Source organism: Protopterus annectens, chromosome 3.part1, assembly GCF_019279795.1.
Source record: "Protopterus annectens isolate FY-2018-M chromosome 3.part1, PAN1.0, whole genome shotgun sequence".
NCBI lineage: Eukaryota > Metazoa > Chordata > Ceratodontiformes > Protopteridae > Protopterus > Protopterus annectens.
In genome coordinates, this window is record NC_056732.1 from 1,399,389,406 (window position 1) to 1,399,411,241 (window position 21,836).

At 39.1% G+C, this 21,836-nt stretch overlaps 1 protein-coding gene across 2 annotated transcripts in view; it reads left to right on the forward strand.

Moving 5' to 3' along the window:
- Positions 1-21,836, forward strand: part of LOC122798485 (fibrillin-2-like) — a 1,115,712-nt gene that overhangs the window by 908,302 nt on the left and 185,574 nt on the right. For both annotated transcript variants that reach the window (XM_044067451.1, XM_044067452.1), the window contains one exon: positions 16,789-16,890. In XM_044067451.1, coding sequence (XP_043923386.1) covers positions 16,789-16,890 — 102 coding nt within the window. The remainder of the gene's footprint in view (positions 1-16,788; positions 16,891-21,836) is intronic.

Genomic DNA, 21,836 nt, shown 5'->3' on the forward strand with positions numbered 1-21,836 from the left:
TTTATCTTTGTCCAGAATTCTTCTGCTAAGAGACTGAGGAAGGAAGGCTTATTTGTAATTAATGTCCAGATTTGATGTAGTTTTTTTTACCTAGTCTTGTATAAGAATATTCAGTATTGCATTTTTGTTTTGTATACAATTGTGCTGAAATATTGGTAGTGGGGGGATAGTGGCTGTGAGAATGCTGCAGAATATACAGATGTTTTCACATATATCAATGCAAACCCTGTCCTGCTAGTATGTTTTGTATATACCGGCAATGTTTACAACTATGCCTGATGCTACACCTTTGTTCTATGATAATTTTTTGCTTTGTCCAGAATTATTGTGCTGAGAGGTTGGGAGGGGAGTTAGTGGCTGTAAGAATGTTGCAGAATGTACAACTGCTGTTTTAATGTATACTAATGCAAACCCTGTTATACTATAGCAATAACCCACGCCTGGGTGTGGGTAATGCTGGATTTACCCACGGTTGGTGTGGTTTGGTCACGAGGGCAAACGTGGGTAAATCCAGCATTATCCACACCCAGAAGTGGGTTATTGCTATTATACAATGACATTATTTAAGAAAAAAAAATAATTACTTTTCTTAAATAATGGCATTGTATAATGCCTCCTTGCTGCCCTACCGCAGCTGTCTGGTATTCTGTGGCAGTTCTGATGTACTGTGCATGTGTATACTTACGCAGTACATCAGAACTGTGAGCAAAAGCAACAGAGAAAGCAAGATTTCTGTTGCTTTTTAAAGTGTCTCGCTATGTTAAATGGGTTTAACATAGCGAAACAGTTTGGAAAATGCAACGGAGATCTTGCGTTCTCTGTTGCTGTAAAAAAAAAAAAAAAAAAAAAAAGAGTTATACTAATGGAAAAAGTCTGGGCGACTGGACCTTTTTCGATTACTATAACTCTGATTTACAACATGCACGCTGACCAATCAGCGTGCACATTTTGGAATATTAATGGGGGGGGTCATTGTATAATAGTATTGTGTATACCGGTAACGTTTACAACTATCCCTGATGGTACGCCTTTATTCTATGATAATTTTTTGCTTTGTCTAGAGTTATTGTGCTGACAGGTTGGTAGGGGGGTTACAATCTGTAAGAATGTTGTGCAATATTCAGATGTTTACCTGGTATTTGTCTATTTTCATTAAAACATGTGGGGTTATGCAATGCATTTTACTTCATAATCTGTTGTTCCAGCATCTATATTTGCTGATAAGCACATTGTTTTTTATGATATGCCTTTGTGTTTTTATTTTACTTTCACTTCATCCAGATGTATTGTGCTGAGATACTGGGGGGTAAGGGCTGTGACAATTCTGCAGAAGGTACTGATGTCTTAATGCATGCCAGTGCAACCCCTGTTCTACTATTGAAGTTGATCATAGCAAAGTTTCAAACTATCCCTGATGGTATGCCTTTGTGCTGTATTTTCTTTTTTTTTTTTTTTGAAGCTTTGCCTGGAATTGTTAAGCTGTGAGGTTAGAAGAGAGGAGTAGGGGCTATGAGAATGTTGCACAATGTTTAGATGTTTGACCTGTATTTTTGGTCTGTTATTCATCAAAAATGTGAATTCACACAATGCATGCTACTGGAAAAATCTGTTGTTCTACTATCTTTATTAGTTCATAACCACAATGTTTTAAACCCCCTAATGTTACATCCTTGTCTTGTTTTTTTTTTTTTTTTTTTGTTTGTACCTCCTCTAGAATTGTGCTGAGACTTTTGGGGGGACTATGAGAGTTCTGCAGAATGTACTGATTATTGTAGTGAATGCTAATGCAATCCCTGTTATTCTAATATATTTCTAAGTTTATCATAGCGATGTTTGTAACTATCCTTGATGTTACACCTTTGTTCTGCAGTTATTTTCAGCTTTGGAATTATGCTGAGAGGTTAGGAGGTTGGTAGGGGTTGTGAGAATGTTGCATAATGTTCAGGTGTTAGTTTTGGTTTGTTCTTCAAAAATGTGGGGTCACACAATGCATGCTACTGCAAAATCTTTTTCTAGCATCATTATTAGTTCATAAGCCCAGTATTTTAAATTCTTAATGTTCAGTCTTACTGTAGCGCTGTCCATCATGTGTGGGTGTTTATGTCCTGTCTGCGAGTCTGTGTAACTGTCTGCCTCGTGTCTGTCCTGTGTGAGTGTCTTTGTGTACCTCTGGGACTGGCTACATTGATGCTGTACAGAAGCTTGCCATAATGTAACAACATTACTACTAAATGCCAGTCAGTGTGTGTGTGTGTGTGTGTGTGTGTGTGTGTGTGTGTGTGTGTGTGTGTGTGTGTGTGTGTGTGTGTGTGTGTGTGTGTGTGTGTATTTGTGAGTGGCTACCTTGCTGTGGTACAGGGGCTTGTCGTAATGTAACATTAGTATTAAATGCCAGTCAGTGTGCGAACCTCTGTGTGTGTGGCTACCTTGCTGTGGTACAGCGACTTGTCATAATTTATTGGTACTAAATTTTATTTATTTAACATTTGTTGACCGGGAAAGTCCGACTAGGACAGAGTCTATTTTTAGCAGAGGCCCAGGGAGAAATGCTGCAGAAGCATGTCTTTGGAATGTGGGAGGAAACCACACAAACACAGGGAAGACATGAAGACTTCGCACAGAAGGCACCCCAGCTGAGAATCAAACCAGAGAACCTCTTGCGGGGGGGGGGTGACAAGGTTAACTGCTGCACCACTGCGCAGTCCCAGTCAGTGTATGCGTGTACCACCTGTGAGTGGCTACCTTACTGTGGTAAAGGGGGCTTGCCATAATGTAACATTGGTACTAAATGCCAGCCAATGTGTACCTTGACATTTCAAGTATTTTTAAAGGTCTGAATGTAGTAACACTACACAGTGATTGTTAAATGGTGCTGTATGAGCTTGATACGGAAGGAGATGTGATGGCAATATGGTCACACTTTTTATATTCTCCTGGGTAGGACCTCCAACTTGAAACTTGCTGGGAGCCCCCAAAATACTAGCACCGGCCCTGTCTAAAGCTAAGTACCCCATTGCAGATCTCTTTTTCTTGCAATAACTGATGTCTAAAAAGTTAACAATTGTCTCACCTTTTGAAAGCAAATCCCACACTGAGACTTCCATTCTTACTGTGTTACTTGTTTAGGCCCAGACCACGATGTAGCCCGCTGTCAGTTCTGTGCCCTCTTTAACGCGAGAACTATTTGACAGAGAGCTCTTTTTGTTGATAGCTATTTTCATCCTCCATCTTCTCATATGGCGTCAGTTAGCCAACCATCAGCAGAACCTCTGAAAAAGCATAAGGATAGGGATAGAGAGACCTCACAAGGCCAAGCCTTCTGACGACTCCTCCACTAAGCAGGTCCTCAGTACTCCGGAATTCAGTGAGGTGCTTTTGCAGCCCCTGATGCCTGATGTGATTGCCATACAGGCCTCTACCCAGACCCTTTTGGAGTCCGGTATGCTGCAGAAATCTTTGTCTTCAGAGCCTTTGGATGTCTCTGCCTTGGTTGGGTCTGGAGCTGCTAGGCAGGTACCGGCTTCCGAGGATGTCTTTTGCACCACCGTTTCCAGTCAGAAACTGACGTCTTCTCACTCGACTACTGATAATCTCAGACTGATGACTTCTCCTAGGCCTAGAAGCCAGGCCACCCCTAGGAAATCTTCCTCTAGCCACCATCTTCTTCCCATCTCTCCACCCCAGGCCCAGATGCTTATGATGGCAGAAGATCTTATTTCCCTTATCAGGGACAGTCGGGCCTCTTCTTCTAAAAGAAAAAAGACTCCCTTCTCCAGAATTATTGACAGAACAGGATTCTGAGGAATCAGATTATTCGGACTTGGAAGAGGATCAGCAACCTCTTACTGCTTATGGGGATTCAGATGCAGAGGAATCCATCCATACTGTCTCCTCACCAGAAGACTTTTCCTTTGGAGAAACCCTCCATACCCTCAGGTAGACTCTCAAGCTATCAGCATGGCTGATACTCCCAAGGGAAGGGTCCCTGCTAAGTAAGCAGGTGCTGGACATTCTCATTGAGACCAGAAGGCCAAGCACCAGAAGATCTTATGCAGGAAAATGGAAAAGATTCTGCTCCTGGTGCCAGGCCAGAGGGACCAGTTTATCCCTACCTGCTGTCCCTCCCATCCTGGAATATCTAGCAGAGTTACTGAATAGTGATATCTCCTTATCTTTGGTTAAGATTCATGCTTCAGACATTTCTGCTCAGTTTAACACAGACCAAGCCTTGTTCTCTCACCCTTTGATTAAGCAATTCCTAAGAGGGGCTTCTAACTTTAGGCCTCCCAGAAGGCCTTCCATGCCAGTCTGGGACCTTAACTTTGTTGTGGAAAAACTGACCCTACCCCCCCCCCCCCTTTGAACCTGATGCCTCAGCAGAACTGAAATTCCTCTCTTGAGAGACTGCCTTTTTGCTGGCATTACTTCATCCAGAAGGGTTTCTGAACTGCAGGCACTGATGGCCATTGAGCCCTTCATCATTTTCCATGCAATCAGCGTGTCCCTTAGGACTAACCCATCCTTTATGCCCAAGGTGATATTTAATGTGACTCTCAACCAGGCCATTCATCTGCCTACCTTCTTCCCCAACCCTCAAAATGGGAGGAAAGAATTCTGCACTCCCTGGATGTACACATGCAGCTCAGATACTACCTGGACCATACTAAACCCTTCAGAAAAACAGACCAACTTCTTGTCAGTTTTGCCTTTGGGGCAGAGGGGAAGCCCATATCCAAGCAGACTATCTCTAAATGGATATCACACTGTATCCATTTCTACTACAGAAGTCTGTTCGCACCCATTCCACTAAAGCAGCATCTACTTCCACAGCATTCCTCAGAGTACTTCCCACCAGGGACATCTTGGACCTCTGTCCATACATTCATAAAGCATTATCACCTTCCTCTTTTATCCAAGGCTAGGGCAGAGTTTGCATCTGCAGTACTACAGAGCCTTCTTACCCCTGACTAAGTCTCTTCACTGCCCTACCACCCCTCTCTTCAGCTTTGGGAATCTTCCCACAGGTGATGACTGCAACAGTGAAACATGAAGAACATAGTACAGTGCTGTACACTTAGCATAAATGTAGATGTTCAAGTGTGTTATTTGTTGCAGTCCTGGTTTCCCTGTCCCTCCTTATATCTTCTTTCTTTTGGGAGACATAAGCTTCTTGGGGTGGTTGTTCACCACTATGTCTTCTGTGCCTTATCTCTGGAAGCTTCTGTTTGGTTAGGGCAAGAAAAACTGATGTAATGGCATCAGCTGCCTTGCTTCATAGCACTGACAACCTGACGTCGGTCTACAGGCGATAGTAGCTGATGCAGAAAAACATTGACTCTGGTATTTGGACCAGCCAAGGGCTACCACAGCAGGGATAACTCACAGGTGATGACTGGAATAGTGAATACACTCGAACATCTACATTTATGGTAAGTGTATACAACTGTACTCTGGTATAGGTTTTGTTTGACATTTTCTATTAAGTGCTTTTTTAGCACCCAGTAGGATTAAATGAAGTAAGGCCTTAATATATTCAGACAACTCAGATCCAGTATTCCAGCTCAAAATAATCCTTTCATTGGTTGTTACTATTTTCTCCTACAACATTTCTTTCAAATTACTCTATAGGGAATTTTTAGCATTTGCCAACTTCTTACATTTCCAGACAACATGTTCCAAATTACCTCTTTCCCAACATGTCTACAGCCCTTCCTATTTAACTGACATATAACTGGATATATAAATACCTATACAAACACATACACACAAAACCCTTACACCTTCTACACTTTATATACTTGGAAGCTCTACAGACTTCTTCCTATTGTTTCTTTGTAAATTGCCTTTCTGTTCTTTTTCCCAGAGTTTTCTAACATCCTCTGACTGATTCTTTAGAGTCATCATGCAGTACAGAACAAACCATATAGTTATCCATTTAAAAGCAAAGGCAAGATGAGCAAACAAGTGAAAACAAACCAGGGAAAGGATGACCAAACAGCCACAAGCAAAGTTCTTTAACGTAAGACAGTTTATTATAACTCCACACGTTTTTATCACCCTTATAGAGTAACTTCAGAAGTAACACAAATCAACCACAATGTTGCAGTTTGTTTTTTAAAAGGCCGCTACCCACTATCATGTGATTACATCGGCCAATCAATATACATAGAGAAATAACATTTTTTTTTAAAGAAACAAGCTCAAGGATAAGTCGCAAAGACTTAATAAATCACTCAGAAAGTGCCAACAGTATAAAAACTCATAAATAATAAACTTATTAACTAATGTATATAAACCATAATACAATTTAAAAACAGCAATTATGGAACACTAAATAAACAAGTAACTCATATGTAAAACCGTAAAAATAAATTAATATGTTAGTAATAATACATACACTGACTCAGAAAAGACAATGTATATTAAACTAGTTGTTAAAATCACATATAAAATGCAAGAGGTAACTATAAGTATGTTAGCCTAAATTTATATGTTAAATATGTTGTATTATTGGTGTTAGTTAAATAAAAGATGAATGACAACTACAAATTAGTATATCAATTCATCTCATAAGACTTTTTAGTTTCAATAGGCAAGCAATATTACAGTTATCATTTAGACCAGGATAAGTAAAAGCGTCCAATGTTAACTGCCATTCTAATTCACGGACCTCGAGGAATAGAGAATTAGGACCACCTCTAATGTCAGGCAAGAGTTGATCTATTGCTTGAAAGTGAAATATATGACCAGCATGTAAGTGAATATGTTTAGCAAGAGCATTTTCATTTTTATTTTTAGTTATAGCGTAAATATGTTCATAAATTCTTTCGTGAAACTTCCGGTCAGTTTTACCAATGTAAAACGCCAGAAAAAGGCATTTCTTTGTCACGATGGATTAAACGCTTTTAGATAGGATGAACAGGATTGGCTGTAATATTCTGTCGTCTGCAGAATAATTTCAATTAATCAATTGATGGTCAACGTTATATATACTGTGTTAATTGAATGTACTGATTGTCTGAAGAAGTTGAGAATCTGACGAAAACGCATACTGTCCGTTATCAGAGGATTAAGGCGTTTACATGTTTTTTCGTGGCTGGTGACAGCCTTGTCTGCTTGGTTTTGGAATAAAGAGCTTTGGCTGACTTCCTGGTGGCGATTGTTTCGTTTCGTGGTTGCCTTTTGACTTCGTTTCAGTTTGGTTGCATTTCCCACTTTTGGTTTTATTCCAAGATGCCCTTTGCAGATGGAAGGTAGTATAGAAAAACGAATGAAAATGATAGGGTGTGTCCAGTCAAACTAATAGAGGAAGAGCAACATAAAAGATAAGGGTACAAAAAAGAAGCTTGTACTTAAAATCAGTGGTGAGTGTGCTACCTGTTGAATTACTGACACTAATAGTGTCTTAGTTATTAAGTAGCATGCCATAAAATAAGATTCCAGTCCTAAGATTATCAGCTGGAGGATCATCTGGAAGAAAGAACCTGGGGGCAAGATGAGCCATGAAGTGCATCAAGGGGAATACTTGTGACAAAGAGCCAGAACTGAGGCTTGGCTGAGACCTACAGGCTGAATGTCCTGCATCAGGCTAATTTCTGGACTGTGTGGACTGTGTAAAGATACCAAAAAAAGCTACTGTTTTGTGGATTACAAGCTGCAGGAGTGTGTTTATTTTATTTAACTTTAGAACTGAGAAGACAAAAAGGTGCTGTTGTTTTCATTTTCTTATTAGACGTGTAATAAATGTGTTTTTATGTATTTGTGTATGTGTGTGTGTATATCTATTTCTATCGCCATCTCTCCTTCTCTCTCTCTCTCTCTATATATATATATATCTACATACATACACATATACATATACATGTATATATATATATATATATATATATATATATATATATATATATATATATATGGATCTAGGACACATGCTTAACTACCATGTGTCTGAATCAAAAAACACCAAACACACATATACAAAAGCGCTTCTGTGTATGTGTAATTCAAAAAAAAGAAATTTACATTTCTGCAGGGGGGCTTTGCCCCCCTGCATCCCCCAAACCCCCCTACTTTAATATTCTTACTCCAAGATCGCACTACAATGAGGAAAAGGGAATTTTCCCTTACCCGTACTGTAGTCCAACAGGCACACATACACGGAAGCACTTGTCGATGTTAAGCGCTTTCGTGTATGTGTGTTCGGTGTTTTGTGATTCGGACATATGCTAGTCGAGCATGTGTCCGGATTCCATATAGATATATATATATATATATATATATATATATATATATATATAGATAGATAGATATAGATATATAGATAGATAGATATAGATATATGTATATAGATAGAGATCTAAACTTATATCAGTGCCTCCAGTGTACCTTCAGCTTACAGTATATTAAAAGAAACTGTATGCAGGAGGAAGATGGATATAAAAACCTCACCAAGTTTACCATTGGTTCCGCTGCACAATGGTCTGATGGCAATGACCTCTGATGGATGATATTTACAGCTGAAGTTTTATGAGACTTACTTCATTAACTTTATTAACCGAGTAAGTGGTCTGGTTCAAAGAATTTTTTCAGCCATGATCCAGGCCATTTGGCAGCCAAAGCACCATAAGAACATACTACAAAGTATCATGCATTTATGGTCATTGTACTATGACATAAAACCTTCTCACATTTTATTTTGGTTACGTTCAGCATCAGTACAAGAGGCTTAAATTTTTCTACAGAAATAATATAGCAGATACAACAGTAATCCATATCCTTTTACATAAGTAATAAGAAATAACAATTGTAAGGCAAGTAAGATAGGAAAATAAAACAATGACAGAAGAAAAACAGAAAAGAATATCTTTTGTTATTACTTTATGAATGAGTAGAACATTATATATATATATATATATATATATATATATATATATGTGTGTGTGTGTATATATATATATATATATATATATATATATATATAGATATAGATATATATAGATAGATATATATATATATATATATATATATATATATATATATATATATATATATACTGGTCACAAAGTTCTAGCTCTGCAAAACAATTAATGTATTTACAGGGCTGGCAACTCAGCACATAAAAATCTACTGCCAATCATTAGCGGACCGGAATTCCCCTGTGGTGACCCCTAACCGGGAAAAGCCGAAAGACACAACAACAACAGTGTAAATAGATCATTATTTTTCAGTAAGTACATGCAGTTCCAGCCGAAACAAGTGATCAGTTCAGTATTATAAGAACACAGGAATGAAATTTCTTTCTGAATATATAGAGCATCATCAATTAGCTTTTGGCTAAAAGTCATGTCAGACCAAATTCATGTCTGGATGTTGCCTAAAGTAAAAACTAAATTGATACTTTGTTTTCTGGTACCTGGATATTGTTAATTCCATGAAAGATAATACTTTATGGAGAACAAATCCAATACTTTGACAATAATCCATGACTGGGTATGAGTGACACAGAATTTACCCATGGCTAGTGTGGTTTGATCAGAAGTGATTGAACAAAGCCAAGTGTGGGTAAATCCTCCAATATCCTGCTAATAGGAGTTGATTATTGCTATTATGCAATGATGTTATTTAAGAAAGAAACTGCTTACGTTTCTTAAATAATGTGATCGTATGGCAGAACTTTAGTGGTCTTCTATCTGCTGTACTGAGATATGAGTGTGATATATATATCCACATTATTGCATAGTATATCAGTAGAGGAAATAGAAATGCTTCTAGTGTGTTTTTCTCTTCAAACTAAGAAATGTGAACGCACAGTAGAGATATTTCTAAGAACAAAGCACCTTCTACATCTCCTCTCTTCTTTGTTGTTTTGTGTCTTTTTATTTTTTTACTTTTATTTATTTATTTTTTTATACATGTTTCCAGCAGAATGATCTGTCTGGCCACTGAAGTCTTGTAGAGTGGCCAGGCTTTTCTCTATGTGACATGCTTGATTTACAGTGGGCACAGTGATTGGTTTGCCCAATCACCATGTGTCTTTTTGAATAGTAAAGACCTTTACTTTTATACTGCTGAGTTGTACTTAGTGAAGGCCAGAGAAATTCCAGAATGGAATTTTCATTTGTGGTACATTCCATAAGGTATGAATATTTAATGCATAATTACACAAGTGTTTACAAGCTGTATAGCATCAACTAACTGTGCTAAACATAAAATGTTTTGGAAATTTTTAAAGAAACTTAGAAGTGAATGCTGCCTACACTGATTTGTCAGAAGCACTTTTGCAAGGCATTGATTCTTGCAGAATATTGAAAAAGGGGTCTATATCACTTTATCAAATGGCTATTCAGGGAATAGCTATTCGTCAAACCCCTATTTCTTGAAGCTGCTCTTCATCGAACAGCAAATTTTAAGTAGGGTAAATCAGCAATTGGCCAACCAAGCCACCGTAAAAAAAAAAACATAAAATTTAAAACTTACCAAGGTGGGGGCTATGCCCTCCAACACACCCCAATGTGGGGACTGTGCCCCCATACCCACCTAACTAAATATACCATCTCCGAGACTGCAGTACAGTGGGGAAAAGGGCAAATTCCAGATGGTGGTCAACCACTGATTTGCCCTAGTTAAAATTTGCCATTCGATGAAGAGCGGTTTTGACAAATAGGGTTTAACAAACAGCTACTCTCTGACTAGCCATTCGATAAAGCAATGCAGACCCTTGCAAAAGGTCTATCATAGGGAGATATATGTATACATATTAATTACATATTATTCTTACAGTTGATATGGACCCAAAGAGAGTTCTTCTGGCAGTACCGGAGAAATATAATTTTTGATACATTGTAGAGATTGCCATCATACTTGCAGCAGATGATACCAGTTCACCTAGTGGCTAACAGCTTTGTAGCTCCAGAAGTGCTGATTGTAAGACCCTAAGAACAATGTTAGCTTCTCTGAAGACTTACCTCGAAATTTGATGTCTGAAGAGCCTCATACATTCCAAGATGAAGGAACTCTCAACAATGAACATCCCTCTCACACCAAAAAAGAAGTTCAAAAAACTGACAACTGATTCTTTGACTGCCCAGTCTGACTGGGGCATACATTTTGAGATCCAGCAAAAATCCACAGTACATCTGAGCTTCTCTGAGATAGCCACCACTGTGATCCTGACAGATCCTGGTGTAATATCTCTTGCTCACACATCTGACAAGCCTAATTCTTCTACTACTACAGGGGTGAAGAGGGAACTGAGGGTGATTATTTCAGAGGGTTCTGAGGGCATTACTCAGACCTTACGTAGGGAAGAGGTTCCAGACACCTCTACTGAGATCCAATAAGGTTCCACACCACAGTGCTTTGTTACAGTGCTTTGATAGAGTAGATGCCCTGCCTAAAAAGATGCAAAAAACTAAGGGTGCCTTTCTGCAATGGGCCTCCCATGAGAATGAATGGCTAGACTTTTCTCAAGGCTTATATAAAGCCATCTTATCTTTGAAATCTCCTCCCTTTCTCTCTTCTTCTGCCCCTTCACCTTTAAAAAGGCAAAACTAATCTTCCTCAGAGGAAGAGGAATCTTTTTCAGAAGAGGACTCCCTGGCCTATTCCTTTCAAATTAATTCTCCTGAATAACTGGCCTTTGATGATGAACATACATTGTCACTAGATTCTCCAATGGAAGAGTCTTTCTTTAGGGAAACCATCTCCATGATGATGCAGCATTTTGAATGGGACACTAAACCTACCAAGCTCATCCCTGTATTTAATGTCTGCTATCTGATGGAGACAGCAGGGCTATGGACAGGTATGGCAAAAAAGGTTGTATACGTCCGCCACCCTGATGTTTAGAGCCCTGAACTACCCAATGTAAATGACTAAATATTGATTATCCATTTTGGAAGACCTGCATAAGTCTCTGGCCGAATCTGAGGATTCTGAACATAAATCCCGGCTTGGCTCTGTGCTCAACAGTCCCACCCAACCAGCCAGACTTTCCAGTAAATACAGCTGTGTTGCTACAGAGACTTCCAGTATGGCTGCGGCTATCTGCAGGTTTGCTTTGTTTTGCCTTCACTCTCTACCAGAAGATGTTAAGGCCAAACTTCTTAATTACCTTCTTCATGGAGACCTCCTTTTTGGGCAGCCTGCTGATGAGATTTTTAAAACACTGCAGGAAAAAAGCAAGGTCAGTACAGACTTTAAACAGATTTTTCTTACATCAATCCATAGATGCCAAGGGAGCTATCCTTTTCAAACCACTACTTTTGTGTGTAGAGAACAATATCCCCCACAAAGGGTAAGAAACTCCTTAAGAAAAAAAAAATCTAGAGAAACATTAGCAGGATTCCAAAACTGAAAATAACTTCCTTTCCTTAGAAACCCACTTCTAACTGACTGCCTCTTTCCTCCTTCCTCCCACCTTAGTCTACGCATTCCTCTTTCCCAAAGACTCAGTTTATCTCTCCCATCCTGGGAATGCATCACTTTAGACAGATGGCTTTTTTCCACCATACAAAACAGTTACAGAATATCTTGGAAAGAGGTTCCATTACCAACGTGAATTCTGTTCCCCTCTTCAAAACAGTCTTACTTCACCCCCCTCCTTGGTCCAGGAACCGATCTCCAGGGAACAATGCAATTAGTTCCTCTCCGGGCCTAGGGAAAAGGTTTCTATTCAAGACTAGTGTTCATCCCCAGGAAAGAGGGAACATGGAGGCCCATCCTAGGTTTTTCTTATTTCAACACATTTTTGGAAGTTCCATCTTTCAAGATGCTGTCTGTCTGTCTGTCTGTCTCTCTCTCTCTGTCCAAACCCTCTGTCCTCTTATCCTTCTTCAGGATGCGTACCTGCACACCCTTATCTACTCTTTCTGCAGGAGATTTCTCAGGTTTTTAATCTGTTGATCACACTTTCAGTTTTCAGCTTTATCTTTAGGCATGTCTACAGTTCCCAGGGTCTTCATAAAGTACCTAGCACCAGCTATAACCTTATGCAGGACCCAGAGTATACAGATTTTTCCATATCAGGACAATCTCCTTATTCAGGCCTTGTTCATGGAAACTCTGATGGTACAACTTGAATTTATTGTCACTTCAGAAGAGACTGAGATTCACTCTCAACTTCAGGAAGTTTTCATTGAATCCCTCCCAGGATAAAGATTTCCTATGTTGCAGACTGAATACCTAGGCAATGACAACTTTTCTCTGTCAGGAGAAAATTGTATTTGTTTCAGCTTAGTTCTAGTTCTTGCTCCTCCTCTCAATGACCTCATCAAGAGAGATTTTAAGAGCCCTATGGTACATGGCAACCACATTTCTGATAGTTTTTTATGCAGGATTGCACAGGAAGAAGACCCAGTGGTCCTTGAAGTCCCTTTGGTCTCATTATGGTCACCCCCTGAAAATCTCATCTTACCATTTCAAAAGCAGGAGCTGCATTGGTGAGTATCAAAAAGTGAAACTCAGCACAAGAGTTCCCTTCCTAGCAGCCATTCCCACCCAGGACCTACAAACAGACTCATCCGTCCTATCTTGGGGGGCATGAGCAGACTCCACAACAGTTCTTAAGAGAACTCAAGGAACACATTACTGTGCAGGAAATGAAAGCTCTCATTCAAGCCATTCAGATACTCTGCAGGTACTTTCTCAACTGTGTTGCCCAGGACCCATAAAAGTGTTCACAGACAACATCTCTGTCATATGGTACATCAACAGTCAAGACAATACTGAGTCTTGACAGGTGTGCAGGCTAACTGTGATGGCATAGGACATGGCCATAGCAAGAAACCTGTCTCTACAGGCAGATTACATACCTTTAGAGGACAATGTTCTTGCATACAACCTCTGCAGATCCTGAGACCCCACAAATGGATTTTGCACAGAGAGGATTTCTTGGACACAGCCCACAAATGGGTGTATACCTGAGATAGACCTGTTTGTCTCCATCCAGAACAGAGAACTCAGACTGTTCTGCTCTACTATCCCTTGCCTAGAGGCCTGGGAAATGGATGCCATGTCCTTTTGCTAGGATGAGAGGTTCCTCTACACCTTCCTGTTTCCCTCTAATCTCAAAGATTTTCCTACTAATCCAGAGGGACAAACCCAAACTCTTGCTAGTGACTCCCTTTTGGCCTAAGAACGATTGGTTCTCCCTTCAACCTCATCTGGCCAGAGGCAGTCACTTCAAGTTACCCCACTAAATGGACTTACTCACCCAGAACAAGGATTCTCTGATTCATCCCAACCTACAGGCTCTCAGCCTGTCCCTCTGAGTGATAGAATATTAATCCCCTTCAGATACCAGTTCTCAATGGATGTTCTCTAGGTACTCCAGGAGGAGAGGAAACCTACCACTAGAAAATCTTACATCTCTAACTGGAGAAGATTTTCCATACAGTATCACAAGAAGACTAAGAAGCCCTGTTTCGTAGGTGTATCTAATATTCTGTCATACATGTGTGAGTTGGTCAAAAGTGGTCTGACCTACTTCTCCATCATAGCCCACTTATCTGCTATTTCTGCTTGCCTACCTTTAAACTCATCTTTGCACTCTAGAAGTGAGGTCATATTTTTTGAAATGTGTCCTTCACTTGAATCCTCCCAGGAAAGCTATCCCGTCTCCCCAGGAACTTAATTTTGTTCTGGAAAGGCTAACTTTGCCACTTTTTGGACCAGGATCTTCAGCTTCATTAAAATTATGTAACTGGTCACCCTTACTTCTGCTAGCAGAGTTTCTAAGTTGCAAGTGCTTATGGCTATCGCTCCTTTCCTTATCTTCTATATAGATAGGGATTCTTTAAGGTCTAATTCGTCTTTCATGCTAAAAGTAGTGAATGAGTCTATCTGAACCAATATATTCAGTTGCTAACCATCTTCCCTAATCCACAAAACAGAAGTGAGCAAATCTTTCACTCCCTGAATGTACACATGAAACTAAGGTTTTACCTGAAAAAAAAAAAAACTTCAGAAACTCTGACCAGCTTTCTGTTCCTTTCAAGAAGGTAGGTTGGGAAACCCAGTTTAACAAAAGACTATCTCTAACTGGATTTCAAATCCATCTCCTTCTGCAATACCTTTCATGGTTAGAATGTGTCAACTGAACTGAAGGCCCACTCCATCAGAACAGTCATCTCCTCTGGTACTTTTCTCAAAGACATTGATTCCAGGTCCATTCCAGAGGCTGACACCTGGACATCAATGTGTACTTTTACCAAGCATTACATGGTAGATATATTTCCAGATCTAGGACTGGTAGACGGTACCCCTATACCTAATCCTACCTCCCTCAACAATTCTTAACTGAAGGAATTACTCACAAGTATTGGAATACTAAAATAGTGATCTAAGGAAGTACCTAGAATAGTTGCGTAAGGACTTACTTTAGCAGTAGATGTCCTCCTGATTACTGTTGCACTATTGCTTCCCTCCTTCCTCCCCCCATCTTGTATGTGCCTTTTGGACAGGCAGTCTCCTTCCAAACCTCATACTTGGACATGCTCCCTTCTTCATTCTTTTTCACTCAGACTTTCTCCAGGGTTCTCTTGGGGGGCTAAATAGTCTGATGATCCTACACTTAATACAACTACTTATGTACCACTACATCCACACGCTGAGGTCATATGGTGGATGTACATTGCATCAAGAAAGTTATTTGGCTTTAGTACTAAAGCCGGACATCAGGTTACCCATGGCAGGATAACTCACAAGTACTGGAATGCAGAAACAGTGATCAGTAAGACATCTACCATTATGGTAAGTTGTACAAAACTGTACTATTTCCTTGCTGACTAGTAGTCCCTCTAACCCAATATTGCAGGCTCTGCTCATTTGTCTATAGGTGTGTGGAAGTATTACTGCCATCCCTACCCACATCCACACACACACACACAATCTAACCTAACCCCTCATTACCCGCCAACTGCTACCTCCCAGACATACAAACACTGACACACATACACAGACATCAACCCTTTGCATAAATGCACGCACCTCCTAACTCTACCTTAACTCTAAACTACTAGGGATTTACCTCTACCATTATGAGTGAATACAGCTGAGTGATTTTGTGAATTGTTTGGAGTACAGATGCCTTCAGAGAGGCAGTTTCCAGGGGGGGACATGGCTCATTATCATATGCCTGTCCAACAGACTGCTTCAGTAACATGTAGCAAGGCTGCAGAGACAGCACAACATGGTGCTGCACATCTTTGCGCAAAAGCACCATGTTAGAGCTGTCTCTGAATTGAAAAAGGTTGCTGCAAATGAGCATCCTTTTTTAAAATATTCCATTGCTCTTTATTAAATGTCATTAGGTTTTTAATATCACCTAAGTAATAACTACAGCAGGTAGAAAAAACTTTGGCACAAACTCTCAAATGAAAAATGATACCTTTAGTTCATTATGCTTCTAATGTTGCACTGTCAATATTACAGCATGAATGTGTGTGTGGTATGGGGATAAAAGCCACATCCACTCCTCTTCTCAGCAGTTAAACTTAGTGTGCACAAAAATACACTTGGGTTTTTTTGTCATGTTGAAGATGTGGAAAATGGATTTTTTCTAACTGCGCATTAATTCAGATTGATTATTTGCTGTGTCTATCACACTTGCAGATTTCATGATGTTTAGAAGAATGCCTTTTCTAGAATATTCTTCTGCAGGTATTTGCGAGAAGGAATAAGCTAGTATACTGTTACCCCTCTTAATGTTTTTTTTTTAATTGACAAAGAGCCTATCATTGGTCTTTTTATATTACTAATACTTAGAACATATATTTTTATTTTTTCCAGAACCTGTTCTGTGTGAGAAAAAATGTAAAAACGGCGGAGTGTGTGTTGGGTACAATAAATGTAAATGCAGTAATGGCTTTTCAGGATCTTTGTGTGAAACAGGTAAGCCCTCTTTTTAAGTTTTTTTTTTTTTTTTAGTTATTCAGTTAATTGAGAAAGGTAGCACAAGTAACATGGAGCATTTTCAGACATGATCTTGGATGGCCTATCAAAGTGAAATGATAATATTGCACATTTCAAGGAAACAAGTAACTCTGTGCATTGTGACATAATTAGAAAGATGCACAGCAAATCATAAGTAAGAAGTACAAATATATGAATCATGAGAATGATATATTTCTGGATTTATTTTAAACAGCTGCTCATATTCATTTCTGATTGATAATCCAAGCCTAGAATTCAGTGATTATGGTATGCAAAGCTTACGCGAGTATTGTGAAATCATGACTACAAAATATGGTGTGTCACTGAAGCCTTGGACAGCCTGAAGGAAGGCATGCTAAAATGATGTTTCTATTTGTGCTTACTCATGCAGAAGTGATAGGTTATAAAGCAGGGTAACTTGCCTAGTAGTTAGGAGGTCCTCAGTAGTTAAGTGATCTTTGTTGAATTCAATTATCCTGTTATTTGGTTGGTAATTCCTTTCATTTTCCTAAAGACGTAGTGGTTTCTGCTGGTTTAGGGTGAAGAGGTCTGATCTCTAGCTTCCCTCTTTCGTCCAGTTAAAGAAAAGACAACTACTCAGTTTTCCTTTAAGTTTAAAGATCTTTATTGGCAGATGAATGTTGACAGCCTTTAGGGGCGTGGGCGGGGAGGGGAATGTTTATTGAATAGCCAGTGCTGTCATGGTTAGTGCCACCTTGTTTTGCATAGCCAATTCTGTTATGGTTGGTTTTGCCTTGTTTTGCATGAGGGAGTTGGTGGTGGGTTAATATTCAGAAATGTTTAATTGTTTAGAATCTTTACAATATTCTGAGTTAACAGTTTATCTTCATTTATACTTTAGTGTTACATCATTCCAAAATAAATAAATATTCCAGCGACAGTAGAGTTCAATGAATTACATAGTAATAAAATCTTAGTGAAGGAAATTCCATCATTTATTTTGGAATTGAGAATTAGTCATCTAAGTTTTTGCAGCGCTTTCGTAAGCTCTTCATCAGATCTAGAACAACAAAATGGTGTGCGGAGTGGAAAAAATGCACCAAGAAAAAACAGAATCACCACTCCAAGTAGCCAAGAACCAGACTCGGTAGGATCAAATAAAAATGTTTAATTCCACAACAAGAAAGACTCAGTAGTAACACAGTCAGTCAAACACTTTCATCATCCAAGACTTCTTCAGAACTGTGTAATACATCATTGATACACCTTTAATTATTTTTGCAGTTTCTTCTTTCTCGATCTGCAGGAGGAACAAAATCCACCCAAAGTTTCATCTTGTTAAATATCCCCACATTTTATGATTTACTGCATCACAGAATGAGCTGCTAGATCTTAACACCTTCCTTGCTCCAAACTCTTGGTGATATGATAAGCAAACACTTCCGTAAACATTATCATTATTATTTTAACTACCATTTTAAACAAGTGTATATGTATAACTCTGCTGTCAAGTTGAAATGTCTGTATTTCTGCCTAACAAGCCCAGTTTGTGACTGAAAAGTTAACAAATGAAAATAAATGTATTTATTTATTTATTTGACATTTGTTTACCTGAGTGGTCTGACTGGGTCTACAGAACCCGTTTTCAGCAGAGGCCCGGGGAGAAAAGCTTCACATACAGTACAATACAAATACAGTATAATCTAATGCAATAAAGATTACATTAGAAATACTACACAAAAAATAAGTTGAAAGAACAAACTATGTTACAAGATGTTGCAATATATTACTACACATGTAGACAATTCTATAGACAGACAATAATAGTCACTCTCACCATGCATGATGTAGATAGTGTCCAAAAAAATAGTACGTAGGTATTGCAGTGGGTCACACTGACTGTTATAGTACATGAAAAATAGAATGTTAGTTTCAGTTAGGAAAATAGCAGCCAGAATGTTTGTGATGCAGATAGATAGTGAGGGAGAGTTAAGAAGAATAGAAGCAATAAACCTGAGCAGTAGCTTAAGGATATGGTATAGAAACAAAGAAGGAGTTAGAAGAGCCGTAGGATCTTGCAGTCTGTGAGAGTTTGAAATGTGACAGAAGAGGACAATGAGGCTAGTGTGGAAGAAGAAGAAGACCTGAACATTAGGCAGGCTTTATGCAGGAGCAGAGCCATGTATTTCTGAGATGATTTTTTAAAGAGGCTTTGACACAGGGTAGGCCAGGCCATAGACCTGCTAGCTAGAGGTAGTGAATCCCAAAGTATAGAGACAGAGTATGAATACAGAGTGTGACCTAGTTTTCTTGTGGGTTTTCAGATCGCTAAGAGATTTTTGTCTTCTAATCGCAGGTATCGATTTGGTGTGTAAGGTGTGACTAGATTGTCTAGCGGAGGGCAGACAGTAGGCTTGAAAATAAGGTTGTGCAAGGTGGATACCCGAATAAAGGCAAGTTGGTTGGGGAGTTCAAGCCATTTTAATTCTAGGAGTGGTTTACACTGGTGTGTGTGATACTTAGAGTTTGCGGCAAATGTTGCAACTTTGTTGTAGCACTGTTCCATCTTGCTTAGGGTAGAAGTTTGTAAATTATTTAAGATAGGGGCACCATAAAGAAGGGAGGGAAGTAAAAATGTTTTTGCAAGGGTAATTATGGTTGCTGCAGTAAAGAAATGTTTGTTTCTATATGAGTCCCAGTTTTTTTTTTTTCTCAAAAATATGAGTCCCAGTTTTTGATGAGTTTTCTTTATATTTTGCTGTATATGGGGTCAAATGAAAGTTTGTCAATGATAACACCTGAAAGTTTGGTTTCCTGCACTATTTCTATGGCAGAGTTGTCAGATGCAAGGATGTTGAAATGATCAGTGACAGAGGAGATGTTTTTGGGATGAAAGAGTACCAGTTTTGTCTTCTTTGGATTAAGAAAGAGTTGGGCATTTCTTAGCCAGGATTCAACTGCAGTAAAGGACTGCTGAGTTTTTGAAAGTAGTTCTGGTAGTGACTGAGCAGTGCAGATTATGGCAGAATCATCAGCTTATTGAATGAGAGTCCCAGAGTGAGAGGCAATGTGAAGGTTGTTTGTGGAAATGTTGAAGAGTAGGGGTTCTAGGATGGAGCCTTGAGGGACTCCAAGTAGGATTATGCAGAAAGGGTGAGAGTTCATTGGACCATTTCACTGCTTGTTTACAATCCTTGAGGTAGCTCTAAAACCTTGTGTTATGTGAGAAGCCTAAGTTAGACAGTGTGTTCAAAAGTAAGGGGTGAGACACTGTGTTAAAGGCCTTGGAGAGATCTAGGAATACTGAGGCTATATAGCGTCCTGCATCTCTGGCCATGTTCACAGTGTCTGTAAAAGATAATAGGACTGTAGCTGTGCTGTGGTTAGGTTGGAAGCCATGTTGGGTTTTGATTAAAAGATTGTTTTGCAATAGATATTGCATTAACTGCTGATGGATACCTCTCTCGAGAATTTTGGATATGGGTGACAAGATGGATATAGGATGGCAATTGGATGGATCAAAACAGGTTCCTCCTTTGTGGATGGGGGTGATGTGAGATTGTTTCCATATGATAGGTACGTCTGATCCGGATAAAGACCTATTTATAAGGATACTGATTGGGTAGGCGACTGAGTTAGCAGCCAGTTTGAAGTAGTATGGTAGGAGATTGTCAGCTGAGATAGAGTAGGGTTTTAGTTTTTGTAGCAGTTTCTTGATGGTGTCAGTGGGTATGAGCTGAAATGAGAATGGGGTTTGTAAGACATTTTGTTGAGTGGGGGGTTAATAATGACAGGGTTAGAGGTAGTTGTTGGTCTGAAGTTGGTGTCTGAAAAGATTGAAGGGCAGAGTGGGGTTCAGCATTAGGGGTGTTAGTAGCTCCAAAATTGATTTTATGAAGTGCTTGTTAAAGTTTTCGGCTATTTGTGATGAAGAGATATCAGGTGATAGGGTGTGCCCTCCATTTGTTCCAGGGTAAGTAGAGAAGATATGGAGTGCCAAAATTTACTGGGGTTGATTTTATGCTGGAGTTGAAGCTGGGAATAATACGACTTCTTATCTCTGTTGATTAGTTTTGTCACTTTGTTACTTAGTGTTTTGAAATTAACATGATTTTGTTCATTTTTGTTTCATTTCCAGGTTGACCAGGGTAGGTCCCTTTGCTTCATCAGGTGTTTACATTCCTTAGAGAGCCATGGTGCTTCATCAGGTGTTTACATTCCTTAGAGAGTCATGGTGCCGAGTTCTTTTTGATTCTTTTCATACGAATGGGAGCTGGTGTATTAAGTATATAAAGGAAGGGGTTATTAAAGTATAGTACAGCATCATTAAGGGGTAGTTGTTTAAGGGGTGTCCAGTCTATTTCCTGTAGGAGATTGTTGAATTTATGCTGACAAAAATTAGTTGAGTTCCTAACTGATTTTATAGTGTGTACTCTTAATTGTTGGGAGTTTGTTCTAAGGGAATAAGCTGGTAAATGATCACTCAGGGAGCTAGGCAGTGTACCAGAAGAGGGGTAATTGGCAGGGTGGGATACTAGGATCCAGTCTAGGGTGGATTGGCAGGTAAGATCTTTGCTGAATCTTCGTTGGAGTATTGATAAGCTGAGAAAATACATACAGATTTAAACTATTTGTGGAGGAGTTAGAAGCTATGGTTTGCTAATCGATATTTATGTCTCCTAAGATTATTGTTTCAAAGTTTATTTTTTAGGATGTCCAGAATAAAATATTTTCCAACACTGGTATATTGTTACCTGGTGGTATATATATATTGCTATTATGCAAATTATTTTTGATATGTTGATGTTCAAAAAAAAAAAAAGAGATTAATACCTCAGCACTCGAAAAGATGGGTATATTGCTGGCATAGGGTGTGATGTTGAGCGTAGAGGGATCTAGAAGTGCTATCACTCCCCCCTTTTATTTTAGATCTATCTCTTCTG